General features: G+C 47.8%; 2 protein-coding genes across 2 annotated transcripts; one reads left to right on the forward strand and one right to left on the reverse strand.

Moving 5' to 3' along the window:
- Positions 1 to 7,114: 7,114 nt before the first annotated feature.
- Positions 7,115 to 7,936, forward strand: LOC102948164 (olfactory receptor 52M1). Its single transcript, XM_007069930.3, has one exon. The coding sequence runs from the start codon at positions 7,115 to 7,117 to the stop codon at positions 7,934 to 7,936; it is 822 nt and encodes a 273-aa protein (XP_007069992.3).
- A 5,659-nt stretch (positions 7,937 to 13,595) lies between these two features.
- Positions 13,596 to 14,624, reverse strand: LOC102948393 (olfactory receptor 52R1). The gene has a single exon (XM_037889666.1). The coding sequence runs from the start codon at positions 14,622 to 14,624 to the stop codon at positions 13,596 to 13,598; it is 1,029 nt and encodes a 342-aa protein (XP_037745594.1).
- Between the last annotated feature and the right edge of the window lie 635 nt (positions 14,625 to 15,259).

The following is a 15,259-nucleotide window of genomic DNA, read 5'->3' on the forward strand; positions in this document are numbered from 1 at the left end:
TTTAGCATCCTCCTTGACAGCTAATGGACTTGAAAGGATTACATAAACTCATGTGATATGAGTACCTCAAACTGCTCCTTTCCAAATGCAGAACAAAACTATTTCTTGAACCTTTTCCATCTTTTCTGCAACATTAACAAGTTTCCTTTTTCCCTCTAGGAATTGGCCTCAAACTTTTGTAGGATTTCTTTTGTTCTTTAGATTCTTAATAACCTCCTTTTTGTGATCCTTAACTCTGGCATGGTCAAGGCAGGTCAGAATTGAAAACCTGCTTTTTCCAGGAACATAAGCGTAACAAGTGCCTGAGGAGAAAAGTGGAACTCTTGATGGAGGAAATGTCATCAAAAGGGCAGGTGAGCAGATTCATTCGGTGCTTTGCCAACAATATCCATAAAGGACAGATTGGGTCCTGAAGGTAAGGCTGATAACTAATCTAGGAGTGGAGCCCTGAAAGGCAGACAAATGGAAGACTCCTCTGCACTGGCAACTCCTGCAGCACAGCTGGTTCAAAATGTATCAACTCCGTCCTTCCTTCCATCCAAACCAGTGAAGTCAAGAGGGGCACGCTCACACATAGGTAAAATAGCAGCCTCATATTAACTGCCCAGGCTATTGTGCCACATCGCATTGAGAGGACACTCCATCCTTGCTGGCAGCATGGGTACAACATGGAAGGTGGCAGTTACGGGTTATAAGCTCTCACTTGATTGGCATAGAGTAGGGCACCAAGGGTTACCTTCAATGGTGGGAGGAACCACTGCACTCCATTTGTCAGCCATCACCCACCACATACTCGAGCAGCCCCCGGACAGTTAGGACACCATGCCTCATGGGGTGTGTGGGGCTAAACCAAAAGTTCAATGACAGATGGAAACCTTGCACCTGGCAAAAATAAGAAACCACAAACTTTCCTGCTTGACAGCTGGAATGTCAGGACCATGTGTCTGGCGCTGACAGAGAATGATGACATACCATACACAAGCAGCATATGGCAGTTAACTTTGATAGACCGTGAGCTGTACAAACTCAGTGTTGACATTGCAGCACTTCAGGAAATAAGACTTGAATACGCAGAAAAGAATTGAATCATTAGAACAACAGGGAGTGCTGGAAAAGGGGAATGCCACATACAGTAGCCTGATCTGGCCCATATTAAATGCTTCAGGAGATTGAGAGTGGATTTTAGAAAAAATAGTAAAGCTACACTCCCATAGCAACAATACTGGGAGATCTAGCTCTAGTGATGGCAAGAACACAGGGCCCCCTATATGGTTCTCTGTCATAGATTAGGCAAACTGTTTTTTCGCCATCCCATTGCATCCTGATTTTTGGCCTGCTTTGCCTTACTTTTAAGGGACAACAGTACTTATTCAAAAGAGTCTCCCCAGGGATTGCATTGCGCTCTGACTATCGTGCACCAACATGTGGTACGAATGCTGGATCAATGATCTAAAGAGGATCGGGAGAATGTCACCTCATCTGTAGACGACAGATTAGCGTGGGGGAGGGGGGAATGCTGAAGAGGAGGTGACTAAAAAAGTGTTGGGACTCCTCCAGGAAATGGGTTCAAGGCTAATAAATAGAAAGCCCAACTAGAGCAGAGGAGAGTGAATGATTTGGGGGTGACCCTAGGGGAACAAGGAATTCAGGTAGATCAACAAAAGGTGAAATTGTTAATGAATGGTCAAGGCCAGAAGATTCTCATGTATTGAGGGTGATGTTAGGAGGGCTTAGCTATTTAAGGAAAGACTGCTGGAATTTCGCCATTATAACTGTACTCTTGTGGTGTTTACTAAACAAGAAAGAAGAATGGGAGTGGGGGAGTGAACAAGAAAAAGTTTTCTGTAATTTAAAACAAACCTTGATGTGAGTCCTGTCACTGAAATTCCCTGAGATAAACAGCCATTTGTGATTAAGTTGGCAGCAACCCAACAGGGTCTAGCGGCAGTACTAAGGCAAGCAATTGACAGGAAGTTAAAACCGGTAGCATACAAGTCTAGAAGATGAACCCCTATGGAGCAGCAGTTTGGGACCTGTGAAAGAGAGTGTTTAGCAGCTGTGTGGGCCATTGAATCATAGAATCATGGAAGATTAGGTGGGAAGAGACCTCAGGAGGTCATCTAGTCCAACCCCTTGCTCAAAGCAGGGCCAATACCCAACTAAATCATATGTTTGCTTTGACTATGGGCACAGCCCCTATTGTATTACAAACATCTCACTCTTCCCTGAAAGTACATTGTATCAGGGAAATTGCAGCGGAAAGGAATACCAAAACCAGGATCTTTTTTGGGGTGGGTTGAGGAGATTCCCACCAGAAGTCATAATGCAAAGACCACTGCCAAAAACTTGTGGGAAGGTAGTGGTTAGTAGATATAGGACTCCAAAAAATAATTGATTCAGAAAATGGGCCACATTTTGTAGGAGAAGTTATTAAAAGTTTATTAAAAGCTTTAGGGATAAAACAATGACCACATACCCTTCTGCCCCTCCACCCCCAAGAACATGATACAGTACTGTGGTGACCTAGAATCCTATTTTTGACATCTCCGACTCAAGGAATATTTCCAACACACCTCTGAACAACATACTAACCCACAGAGACCTTCCTACCAAGACTACAAAAAGAAGGATTCTGGGTGGATTCCTCCTGAAGGTCGAAACAACAGACTGGACTTCTACATAGAGTGCTTCTGCCGACGTGCACGGGCTGAAATTGTGGAAAAGCAGCATCTCTTACCCCATAACCTCAGCTGTGCAGAACACAATGCCATCCACAGCCTCTGAAACAACTCTGACATCATAATCAAAAAGGATGACAAAGGAGGTGCTGTCGTCATCATGAATAGGTCAGAATATGAACAAGAGGCTGCTAGGCAGCTCTACAACACCACTTTCTACAAGCCATTACCCTCTGATCCCACTGAAGGCTACCAAAAGAAACTACAGCATTTGCTTAAGAAAAGCACAAGAACAAATCCACACAGACATGCCCCTGGAACCCCGACCAGGGGTATTCTATCTGCTACCCAAGATCCATAAACCTGGAAATCCTGGACGCCCCATCATCTCAGGCATTGGCACCCTGACAGAAGGATTTTCTGGTTATGTAGACTCCCTCCTCAGGCCCTACGCTACCAGCACTCCCAGCTGTCTTCAAGACACCACTGACTTCCTGAGGAAACTACAATCCATCAGTGATCTTCCTGAAAACACCATCCTGGCCTCTGTGGATGTAGAAGCCCCCTACAGCAACATTCCACACAAAGATGGACTACAAGCCATCAGGAATGGTATCCCCGATAATGTCACGGCAAACCTGGTGGCTGAGCTTTGTGACTTTGTCCTCACCCATAACTATTTCACATTTGGAGACAATGTAGACCTTCAAATCAGCGGCACTGCCATGGGTACCCGCATGGCCCCACAGTATGCCAACATTTTTATGGCTGACTTAGAACAACGCTTCCTCAGCTCTCGTCCCCTAACGCCCCTACTCTACTTGCGCTATATTGATGACATCTTCATCATCTGAACCCATGGAAAAGAAGCCCTTGAGGAATTCCACCATGATTTCAACAATTTCCATCCCACCATCAACCTCATCCTGGACCAGTCCACACAAGAGATCCACTTCCTGGACACTACGATGCTAATAAGCAATGGTCACATAAACACCACCCTATACCAGAAACCTACTGACCGCTATTCCTACCTACATGCCTCCAGCTTTCATCCAGACCACACCACACGATCCATTGTCTACAGACAAGCTCTACGATACAACCGCATTTGCTCCAACCCCTCAGACAGAGACAAACACCTACAAGATCTCTATCAAGCATTCTTACAACTACAATACTCACCTGCTGAAGTGAAGAAACAGATTGACAGAGCCAGAAGAGTACCCAGAAGTCACCTACTACAGGACAGGCCCAACAAAGATAATAACAGAACGCCACAAGCCATCACCTTCAGCCCCCAACTAAAACCTCTCCAACGCATCATCAAGGATCTACAACCTATCCTGAAGGACGACCCATCACTCTCACAGACCTTGGTAGACAGGCCAGTCCTTGCTTACAGACAGTCCCCCAACCTGAAGCAAATACTCACCGGCAACCACACACCACACAACAAAACCACTAACCCAGGAACCTATCCTTGCAACAAAGCCCATTGCCAACTGTGTCCACATATCTATTCAGGGGACACCATCATAGGGCCTAATCACATCAGCCACGCTATCAGAGGCTCGTTCACCTGCACATCTACTAATGAGATACATGCTATCATGTACCAGCAATGCCCCTCTGCCATGTACATTGGCCAAACTGGACAGTCTCTACGTAAAAGAATAAATGGACACAAATCAGACATCAAGAATTATAACATTCAAAAACCAGTTGGAGAACACTTCAATGTCTTTGGTCACTCGATTACAGACCTAAAAGTTGCAATTCTTCAACAAAAAAACTTCAAAAACAGACTCCAACGAGAGACTGCTGAATTGGAATTCATTTGCAAACTGGATACAATTAACTTAGGCTTGAATAGAGACTGGGAGTGGATGGGTCATTACACAAAGTAAAACTATTTCCCCATGTTTATTCCCCCCCCCCCCGCACCCCCCCACTGTTCCTCAGATGTTCTTGTCAACTGCTGGAAATGGCCCATATTGCTTATCACTACAAAGGGTTTTTCCCCCCCACCCCGCTCTCCTGCTGTTAATAGCTCACCTTAAGTGATCACTCTCGTTACAGTGTCCATGGTAACACCCATTGTTTCATGTTCTCTATGTATATAAATCTCCCCACTGTATTTTCCACTGAATGCATCCGATGAAGTGAGCTGTAGCTCACGAAAGCTTATGCTCAAATAAATTTGTTCGTCTCTAAGGTGCCACAAGTCCTCCTTTTCTTTTCACATATCCCCTATCATCCTCAATCATCACGGACAGTAGAAAGGATGAATCGAACTATTAAACAAATAAGATATTGAACAGAACCAGCCCCAGGACCGACCCTTGGGGCACTCTGCTTGATACTGGCTGCCAAATAGACATGGAGCTATTGATTGCTACCCTTTGAGCCCGATGATCTAGCCAAGTTTCTATCCACCTTATAGTCCATTCATCCAGCCCATACTTCTTTAACTTGCTGGCAAGAATACTGTGGGAGACTGTATCAAAAGCTTTGCTAAAGTCAAGGAATAATAATAAGGTCCAGAGTAACTTAGATAAATTGGAGGATTGGGCCGAAAAGAAATCTGATGAGGTTCAAAAAGAACAAGGGCAGAGTCTTGCACTTAGGATGGAAGAATCCCATGCACCACTACGGAAGAATTCCATGCACTGCTACAGGCTGGGGACCAACTGACTAAGCAGCAGTTCTGCAGAATAGGACCTAGGGGTTACAGTAAATGAGAAGCTGGATATGAGTCAGCAGTGTGCCCTTGTTGCCAAGAAGGCTAATGACATATTGGGCTGCATTAGTCAAAGCATTGCCAGCAGATCAAGGGAAGTGATTATTCCCTTCTATTCCACACTGGTGAGGCCACATCAGGAGTATTGCATGCAGTTTTGGGCCCCCCACTACAGTAAGGATGTGAACAAATTGGAGAGAGTCCCAGCAGAGGGCAATGAAAATGATTAGGGGTCTGGGGCACATGACTTATGAGGAGAGGCGGAGGGAACTGGGGTTATTTAGTCTGCAGAAGAGAAGAGTGAGGGGGATTTGATAGCTGCCTTCAACTACCTGAACGGGGGAGGATGGGGGGCAGGGGAAAGCTCGGCTGTTCTCGGTGGTGGCAGATGACAGAACAAGGAGCAATGATCTCATGTTGCAGTGGGGGGAGGTCTAGGTTGGATATTACAAAACACTATTTCACTAGGAGGGTGGTGAAGCACTGGAATGGGTTACACAGGGAGGTGGGGGAATCTCCATCCTTTGACGTTTTTAAGGCCTGGCTTGACAAAGCCTTGGCTGGAATGATTTAGTTGGTGTTGGTCCTGCTTTGAGGAGGGGGTTGGTCTAGATGATCTCTTGAGGTCTCTTCCAACCCTAATATTCTATGAATAGATTTGACTACTCGTAGGACAGAATGGAAAAATAGGATCAAACAAAACCAGATGTGAAGAAAAATCGTTTGAGGTAAAATATGAAATATGGTGCAAAGATGGCAAAAATGTGACTTGGGAATATCTAAAGCCAAATATTTGGAAGAGGAATGGAGGTTCTTTTACATACTAAGAGAAGATGACCTGATGTTTGGGCTTAATTATGATCAGAACAATCTGAATATGAGTACTCTGAACTGTACCTTTTCGAGTTTGGGATTTGATGTAGTCACTCTAGATGTGACTAATGAATAAGAAATGGCTAATATTCATGTGAAATGGAATGAGTCAATGTCTCTCAAATAATGTTGATATGGTATAATGGATTGTGTTGACTCAGGAAAATAAATTGGGGAATATATTTTCAGGCATGTGATCTTTTTTTTTATTTATTAATCAGATATCACTAAACAGAACTGCACCAAGAATCATGGCAGACGAGCATAGGAGGGGAGAAGTAAATGAAGCCCCAACTATTGTGGATCAAACAATCTGTTTGGAAGGAGCGCAAATAAATGCAAGTACACAACATCCAGAGTGTATGCCATATTCCTGGCCTCTATTACAAGCATGGAAACAACAATGGGGAGATGGTACTATAAGAATTAAAAGAGGTCTTACATTAGTGGTGTCAAAGTTTTTCATAATTCGTTTCTCTGAATAATGAAAATGTCATTTTACTGTGTGAGAAGAACGACCAATCTGTTTCACCCATGAGAACAATCTTCAGTAGGGCATCTAGTGTCTCATATTAACATTGTCTCTCCATCTAGGCATCTGCACTTCAACCATCACCCTAGACCCCGGGCACATGCAGAAGGTGAGGGGAACATACAGTACATGCAGGAGACACCGTTCTGCCTCAGAGTTGGACACCTTCTCCCCTACTCCATGTCAGATTCCAACACAACCAACTTCACCAACCCCTCCACCTTCATCCTGCTGGGCATTCCTGGCCTGGAGAAGGCCCATGTCTGGATCTCCATCCCCTTCTGCTCCATGTATGTGATAGCTGTCTGGGGGAACTTCACCATCCTGTTCATTGTGAAGATGGAGCCAAGCTTCCATGGGCCCATGTACTATTTCCTCTGTATGCTGGCTGTCACCGACCTGGTCCTGTGCACTTGCACCCTTTCCAAAACACTGAGCATCCTCTGGTTCAATTCCAGGGAAGTAGATTTCAATGCCTGCCTCACCCAGATGTTCTTCATTCACTGCTTTTTGGACATGGCCATGGCTTTTGACCACTATGTGGCCATCTGTGATCCTCTGAGACATTCCATCATCCTGAGAAATCCTGTTGTGGCCAAGATCAGCTTGGCTGTGGTGATGCATGGCTGCATGCTTGTAATGCCCTGTCCCTTGCTGGCAAGGCAGTTGCCATATTGCAGAACCAACATCATCCCCCACTCCTGCTGTGAGCACATAGCTATGGTGAATCTGGCCTGTGCCGACATTCACATCAATAGTTATTATAGCCTCATTAATGGCAATCTTGGTGATCGGTCTGGATGTATTTTTTATCGCTGTGTCCTATACCCAGATCCTCAGGCCATCTTCAGCCTCCCCACAAAGGACGCCCGGGTCAAGACTTTTCAGACCTGTGCCTCCCACCTCTGTGCCTTTTTAGCCTTTTACATCTCAGGTCTGTTCTCCGTCCTCATGTACCAGATTGGCCAGAACATGGACCTGCATTTAAATGTTCTCTTTACCAATGTGTGCCTCCTGGTACCCTCCATGCAAAACCCCATCATTTTTTATGTGAGGACCAAACAGATCCGGGACAGGCTGCTCCAGCTCTTTACTCATAAAGGGACCTAAAGTTTTCTCCTGGAGCTCCGTGGACAGCTGGCTTTTGACATGGTGCTGGGCCCTCCTCCTTGAATCCCTGACTTGACAGTCAGAAAGACATTAATCCCCTTCCTGACCTTACTGTGTACAGTCAGGGTGACAAACTGGGGAATCAGTCTATGTACAACTCATTGAGTTGACACCTTTTTAATTGCTTGTATTGGACCCCCAAGCCTCCCTCCTTGCCCCACTTCTTCCAACAAGGCCCCGCCCCTGCTCTGCCTCTTCCCCTCCAAGGCCCTGGCCTGGTTGCTTGCTCCTCTCCTCTCCTCCCCACGTCATGTGCTGGATCATCTCCTTGTCCCTCCTCCCCCCACCCCCATTTAAGGTTTTGGTAGGGGTGACAACTTTAAACATGATTCAAGGGGCTACTTAGGCACTAAAAACTATTTTTTAGCAGATAACTTATCAATTATCTGACTGGAGAACGGTATCTAATTCCTATGTGAAAGAAAGAAAAATAAGCAAATATTAGACCTCCTCAGCTCTGGTACAAAAATGTTCTGGCATCTTGGGGCAAGGAGGGGCAACCAGGGGCCTATGTAGAAGATGTTTTTTTTTTCATGGAGGGCTCTTATGCCATCCCTGGCTGGACTCCAGCATCAGTGCCCCAGTGAAAGGGGACTGGTGAGCAGTGGGGAAGACTAGAGACCCCTCTACAGGTGACCCAGGAGAGCCAGGAGGGACAATGGGAGATGTATTGGGCCCTGCATGAACAAATGGGGCAGCTGCTCTATGAACAGCAGGCCCTTGTAAGACTCCTGAGGAAGGAATCCAAGAGAAAAGCCCCGCAGCAGGGACAGGAGGCCAGTGGTGGAGTATAGGGCTTGTTACTCCTGCAGGAGGTGTGGACATTTAAGGAGGAATTGTCCCTACTGGGATGGGGGCAAGGAGCCTCACCAGAGAAGGGGAAGGGACGTGGCCCTGGGAATGCCCGCTGGGTGAGGAAACCCAAGGGACAACAGACATGTTGAGCCTGTGGGCAACACGGACACCTACAGTGGGAGTGCCCAGGCCCAAGATGGAGGGTCCAGTTGAACCCCAGTGAGAAGGGGCCCAAGGCAGCAGAGAGGCAGGGAGTCTGCTTTGGCTGCCATGAGTGGGGCCATATTAAGGGGCAGTGACCCTTCTGGGGAGGGCAGCCGAAGAAGGAGGTGCCTGGGGACCCAGAAGTGGCAAAGATGAGCGAGGTCAACATGGAAGTGAAGGCGGTAGACCTGCCTGAGAGCCACCAGCATGAGGTGGCAGAAAAGGGGACGGAGATGGAGTGGGCCCGGTGAGAGGTTGGGACCCAGGCTGTGAGGGAGCAGGCTACAATGGGAACCAAGACCCTGACATTACAGGGTCAGGAGGATGTTAGCCAATGGACGTGGCTGACGGCTGTGGAACAGGCCCACTAGACAGCAGAGGTGGAGCTGCAGATATTCCACAAGGAGAAGGAAGACCTGACCCTGAAGCTGAAGGAAAATGAAGAGACGCGAGGGCGGCTGGTGGGACATCTCTGGATTGCACATGGTAGAGGACTCCCCTACCCTAGGGCATGGTATTTTGAGTGGGAGGGTGTGGAGCAGGATGGTCACCCTGCTCCAGTTTGGACGGGGTTAAAAACAGCCCTGGGAAAGGGCTGCCCCGGGGAGTCAATCACAAGCGGGCTTGAGGCAGGCAATCAGGGCCCAGCAGGACGAGTATAAGAAGGGCTCCTGGGGAAAAGGAAGTGAGTCTTGCTCCAGCACTGGAGCAAGAAAGACCTAGCTGCCTGGGAGAGACAGGGGTACCTTGGACAGAGCAGTGCTGGGGAAGAGCAGACCGAGCTGGCGAGCTCTGGCCTGGCTACCTCCCAGGCTGAGGCCTTGCAGCAAAGGCCTGAGGAGATACTAGGGAGGCAGCTAGGACCTAGGGGTGACAGTGGACGAGAAGGTTTGGACCTGGTTGGTAAGTTACCATGCAGTTCTTCTGGTAATTGCATACCCAGCTATCTATGTCTCTAATATCAGAGGGGTAGCCGTGTTAGTCTGGATCTGTAAAAGCGGCAAAGAGTCCTGTGGCACCTTATAGACTAACAGACGTATTGGCGCATAAGTTTTGGTGGGTGAATACCCACTTCGTCGGATGCATGTAGTGGAAATTTCCAGAAGCAGGTATAAATATGCAAGCAAATATTTATACCTGCCTCTGGAAATTTCCACTACGTGCATCTGACGAAGTGGTTATTCACCCATGAAAGCTTATGCTCCCATACGTCTGTTAGTCTATAAGGTACCACAGGACTCTTTGCCGCTTTTATGTTTCTAATGATTGAATCCCCCATAACTATTAACTGTTTCTCCCTAATAATTGGAGTTGCCTCCTCCAGAGAGTTATCCTCAGTATGAGAGGGTCCCAAGACACCATCTAGAAGGAGGGTCCCAACTGCTCCAATTTGATGTTTTCCTTCCCTGAGACTTTCATCCTCCCCAGCAGCACAGAGGCTGTCAGACCAGGGGTGGGACCATTCTGCTCTGTCCCAGGAAATCTCATCTATGTAGCTCTCATCTCCCTTAGCTCCTCCAATTCAGCCATTGTGGTCTCCAAAGTCCATACATGGTCCTTAAGCACCTAACTCCCTCTGATTTGGGCTTCTAGGGGCTTGGCTGATGGGATGGAGATGGGGGCAGTCAAGGCTGATTCCCCGCTCTGGCACTTAGAGAGCAGAAGGTGGGGACCCGCAAAAGACCTTAAAAATACCTTGCCACTCCAGGCTTGTATTAAACTCCCAGGGTTACAGATTCTCCCTGGCCTTGGGTCGTATTTCTGCCACCACCCAAGTGCAACACCTCCTGAGAACCCAGGAAGTCTCCCTTGGGAATTCCTTCCTGTGAGACAACCTCAGCTCCTTCACCCCTCCTCTAGGGAAGAATCGAGAAAAGAAATGAGGAAAAGAACCAGCTCTTGCCACCCGCTGAACCTGGTGCCCTTTGTTTCTGCTAGTAGATAACTGAATAATACGCACAGACACCCTCTTCTTCTTAAGACACAGGAATCAAATCATGTTCTTAAAAAGGTGATTTTTATTGAAAAAAAAGAAGAAAGAAAACACACCTGGAAAATCAAGGCTGTTGATAGATATTAAAGAGCAACTGGAAAAGACTAAATCCCAGGAATTGCTTCTCTGGGGTTCAGCTTAAAGATTACAAAATGGAAAAAGCACCTTTGTTTAGCACAGAGGGCTCCACAAGCCCAAAATAAAGAGAGAATCCTGATCACATCTAACAAAACATTTTGTCCTACTTACATATTTGTAGTTTCAAATGAATAATTCTAGGTAGGAATGCTGAGGAATTTTCATGCCTGGCCCAAACTTCTTACAGCATACCTCTGGCATGGTCTCTCCAGCCGAGAGAACAAACCAAAAAACAGATGACAGAGCAGAAGTTTTTTTTTCCCAATTTGAAAGTTTCTACCCTTCCCATTGACTCTTTTGGCCAGGTGCCCACTCACTTCCTCTTACCTAAGCATTTCAGTGAGACTTCTTAACCTTTACAGGTAAGGCAATAGTGTACAGCTACTAAGAAGGATTTTTATTGCTAACTGACTAGCTGGGTGTCCATAAAAGTGTGCTGCCCTCCCCCCACATTTACCACAGAGGCATATTTTCATATGGGATTGTCATCTGTGAGCCCTCTCCTGGAGCGGGATGCCTAGGACAGATCAACGTTGTCTCATAAGAGACCCGAGAGAGACATGGGAGACCCAGATCCAAAATCTCTGCTCTATCTGATTTCAAGCAGGGACTTAAACACAGGTCTCCCACATCCCCCAGGAGTGCCCTGAGCACCAGGCAAATGGCTGTTCTGTGTGGAGCTCTCAGTCTGTCCGTCTGGAGCTCTTCTACTTTATAGAAATAAACCTTAAGTGGCACAGGGCTTTGAATCTGGGTCTCCCACATTCCAGGTGAGGGTGCTAAACCGCCGGGCTATGGGACATTGTGGGTGTGCACATGCAGGGACACACATCCACACACATACATGGATGCATGTGAAAAACACACAGACACATGAACGCACGTGCCCACACACGTGGACGCACGTGCATGTAGACACACGTATTTCCAGCCTGCAAGGCTGCATCCAGAAGTCATAATGGATTTGGCCTCTGGTGGAACCTTAGGCTCCTGCAGGGTCAGGCAACAGATGAGCCGGGGCTGAGAAACGAAGTGGTGCCTAAGTTCAGTATTTACCCAAGTGCCTTTGTGGATCTAGCCCCTGGAAACATTTCTGGAAGATGCTTTAGTCAAACACAAGTTGAGGTTGTTCAGTTCCAAGGGGGCTGGCTGGTGACGCTTGGAGGAAACAGCTGCATTCCTGGACGTCCACCTCTCACTTTCAAAGAACTCTTTCCTCTTTTCTTTGTACAAGGAGAAGGTTCCTGCAGCAAAACACATTTTTATAGGCTCTTTCCATCCTCCAGTGGCTCTCGTGTCCCAGCTGCTTGCCCTGCTAGGACCCTGGCAATGCCCCTGTATCATCTTTGTGTCTGAAGATTATTGGTTATGTACTGGTATCAGTGGAGCAGTGCCAGTGAGTGTCCAGAGCAATGGTGCTCAGGGGTCAGGGCTCCTGGTTTCTATTCCCAGCTCTGCCACCAACCCATTGTGAGGCCTTGGGTAAATCACTTTACCTCTGCATGGCTCAGTCGGTCCTTGACATGGGGATGACGCTGCCTAGCAGCCTAGCGAAAGAAATTCGAGATGTGGTGACCAAAAGTGTCATGCAGAGCGTATGTTAGACTCAGCTTCCCTGTCCAGCTTCAGCCCCTAAGAAATGGGTGCCCTGTAGCTCCAGCTAAGGTGCCGTGTACATGTGTAAATACCCGGCTAATGGCAGGTGTGCTGTTTATCTCACTCCCGGTGAGCTGTCAAAGCCACCCCGGCCTCTGCCCGGCACCCACCTTCCCAGCTAATGCAGGGGCTGATCCTTCTGCCTCTCTCAGCTCTTGTCCACCTAGGTACCAACCTGATCCCTTGCCCTGCCCCCAAGGCCAAGCTCAGGGAAAAGGGCTCCCAGCCCATCCCCATTGCCAGTACCCTGCCTGCTACGGGCTCCCAGCTGGGAGGAACAAAGGGGAACTGAAAGCTAAGGAAATAAGCCACACAATTGTCTCTGGCCTTAGAACTTTGTAGCTGAGCTTTAGGGCCCACAAGCTGTATGATGCAGAACCTCGCCCACCTATAACACAACCTTGCTCCCAACCCTCAGCTGCTTTTATACGGCTTCCTGGCTTCCCTCTCTGCTCCTTGTTGGTTCCAGCGCTGCAACCCCGCTGCACTCACTGAACGCTCCTTCTCAGGCTGCAGCAGCTCCTGTCCCAGCCCCGGAGCAGAGGGAGCCCAGCTGTGGGGGAGGGTGAGAGAGAGGTGGAGATGATACAGAGAGTGACAGGGGAGGAGAGAGGGACAGGGGCAGAGCCTTAGGAGAAAAGGCAGAGAAGTGGGTGGGGCCTTGAAGGAAGTTGGGGAGCAGAGGCGGGGCATCGGGGGTCTAGTTACCAGAAATAAGAAAGGTGGCAACCTTATGAGTTAAAGGGTTTGTCACGCTGACACAGCACAGTATGGTCAGGAAAGGATTTAATGTCTCTTTGGCCAGCCAACGATTCAGGAAAGAGGGCCCAGCACCCTGTCACCTGCCAGCTCCCCACAAAGCTCAGTCTGAGAACCAGAGGACCAGGAGAAAACTTTAGTGCCTTTCTGAGTAAAGAGTGGGAGGATCCTGCCCCAGATCTCTTTGGTCTTTATCCCATAGATAATGGGGTTTAGCATGGGGGGCACCAGTAGATATACATTGGCGCTGAGAATGTGGAAATACAGGGGCATATTCTGGCCAAACCGGGATGTGAGGGAGGAAAAGAGACGTGGGATGTAAAAGGCTGAGATAGCACACAGGTGAGAGCCGCAGGTCTCAAACGTCTTGAGCCGGGCATCCTTTGTGGGGAGGCTGAAGATGGCCCTGAGGATCTGGGTATAAGACATGGTGATAAAAACCACATCCAGACCAGTTACACAGAATACCACAAACAGGCCGTAGTAACTACTGACGTGGGTGTTGGTGCAGGCCAGCTTCACCACGGCCATGTGCTCGCAATGCGTGTGGGGAATAATGTTGGTTCTGCAATATGGCCACTGCCTGGCCAGGAGGAGATAGGGTAGTACAACTATGCCACCACGCAGCATCACAGCGAGGCCGATCTTGACCACCACCGAGTTTGTCAGGATGGTGGAATGTCTCAGGGGATGGCAGATGGCCACGTAACGATCCAACGCCATGGCCACAAAAATCCCAGATTCAGTCATGAAGAAGCAGTGAATGAAGTACAGTTGGGTGAGGCAGGCACTGAAATCGATCTCCCTGGAATTGAACCAGAAGATGGTCAGTGTTTTGGGCAGGATGGACGTAGACAGGACCAGGTCAGAAACAGCCAGCATGCAGAGGAAATAGTACATGGGCTCATGGAGGCTCAGCTCTATCTTCACAATGAACAGGATGGTGAAGTTCCCCAAGATGGCTATGGCGTACATGGCACAGAAGGGGATGGAGATCCAGACATGGGCCTTCTCCAGGCCAGGAATGCCCATCAGGATGAAGGTGGAGGGGTTGGTGAAGTTGGTTGTGTTGGAATCTGACATGGAGTAGAGGAAAATGTGTCCAACTCTGAGGCAGAACGGTGTCTCTTGCATGTACCGTACATTCCCCTGACTTCCTGTATGTGCCCAGGCTCTAGGGTGATGGTAACAGTAGAAATACCTGGATGGAGAGACAATGTGAATATGAGACACTACATGCACTACTGGAGGCTGTTCTCACGGGTGAAGCAGATTGGTCGCTCTTCACACACTGAAATTTGACATTTCCATTATTCAGATAAATGAATCATGAACAACTGACCCTCCTAATGCTAATTCCATATTTTATTGTGGTCCATGCATCAAATAATTCCTACACATCATGGTTTAGGAACTCTTAATAGACACCAGCAGGAAACACAAATGTCAATACTGGTTATCCCTAATTGTTTCTTAATGAAATGAAAGCCAGGCTCGGGAGTTCATGCTGTAGGGAGTTCACAATTCACATGGTTGCTCAAAATCTGAGAGTGGAAAAAAAACTTTTGCCAAGACATGTGCCAGAAGAAACATCCCAGCTAGAACACATCTCAGGGAAATGACCTGAGCATCATTGATGGCAGCTCCACAGAAACTCCTGCTTATTCGCAGCAGTGAGCAAAGAAAGAACATATCTGGATGCCGAAGAAATGAGATGT

This window comes from Chelonia mydas, chromosome 1 (assembly GCF_015237465.2).
Source record: "Chelonia mydas isolate rCheMyd1 chromosome 1, rCheMyd1.pri.v2, whole genome shotgun sequence".
Taxonomy (NCBI): Eukaryota; Metazoa; Chordata; order Testudines; family Cheloniidae; genus Chelonia; species Chelonia mydas.

Bases quoted from the DNA above. Each gene is read 5' to 3' on its own strand.
- LOC102948393 (XM_037889666.1), bottom strand. From the start codon at position 14,624: ATGTCAGATTCCAACACAACCAACTTCACCAACCCCTCCACCTTCATC.
- LOC102948164 (XM_007069930.3), top strand. From the start codon at position 7,115: ATGTATGTGATAGCTGTCTGGGGGAACTTCACCATCCTGTTCATTGTG.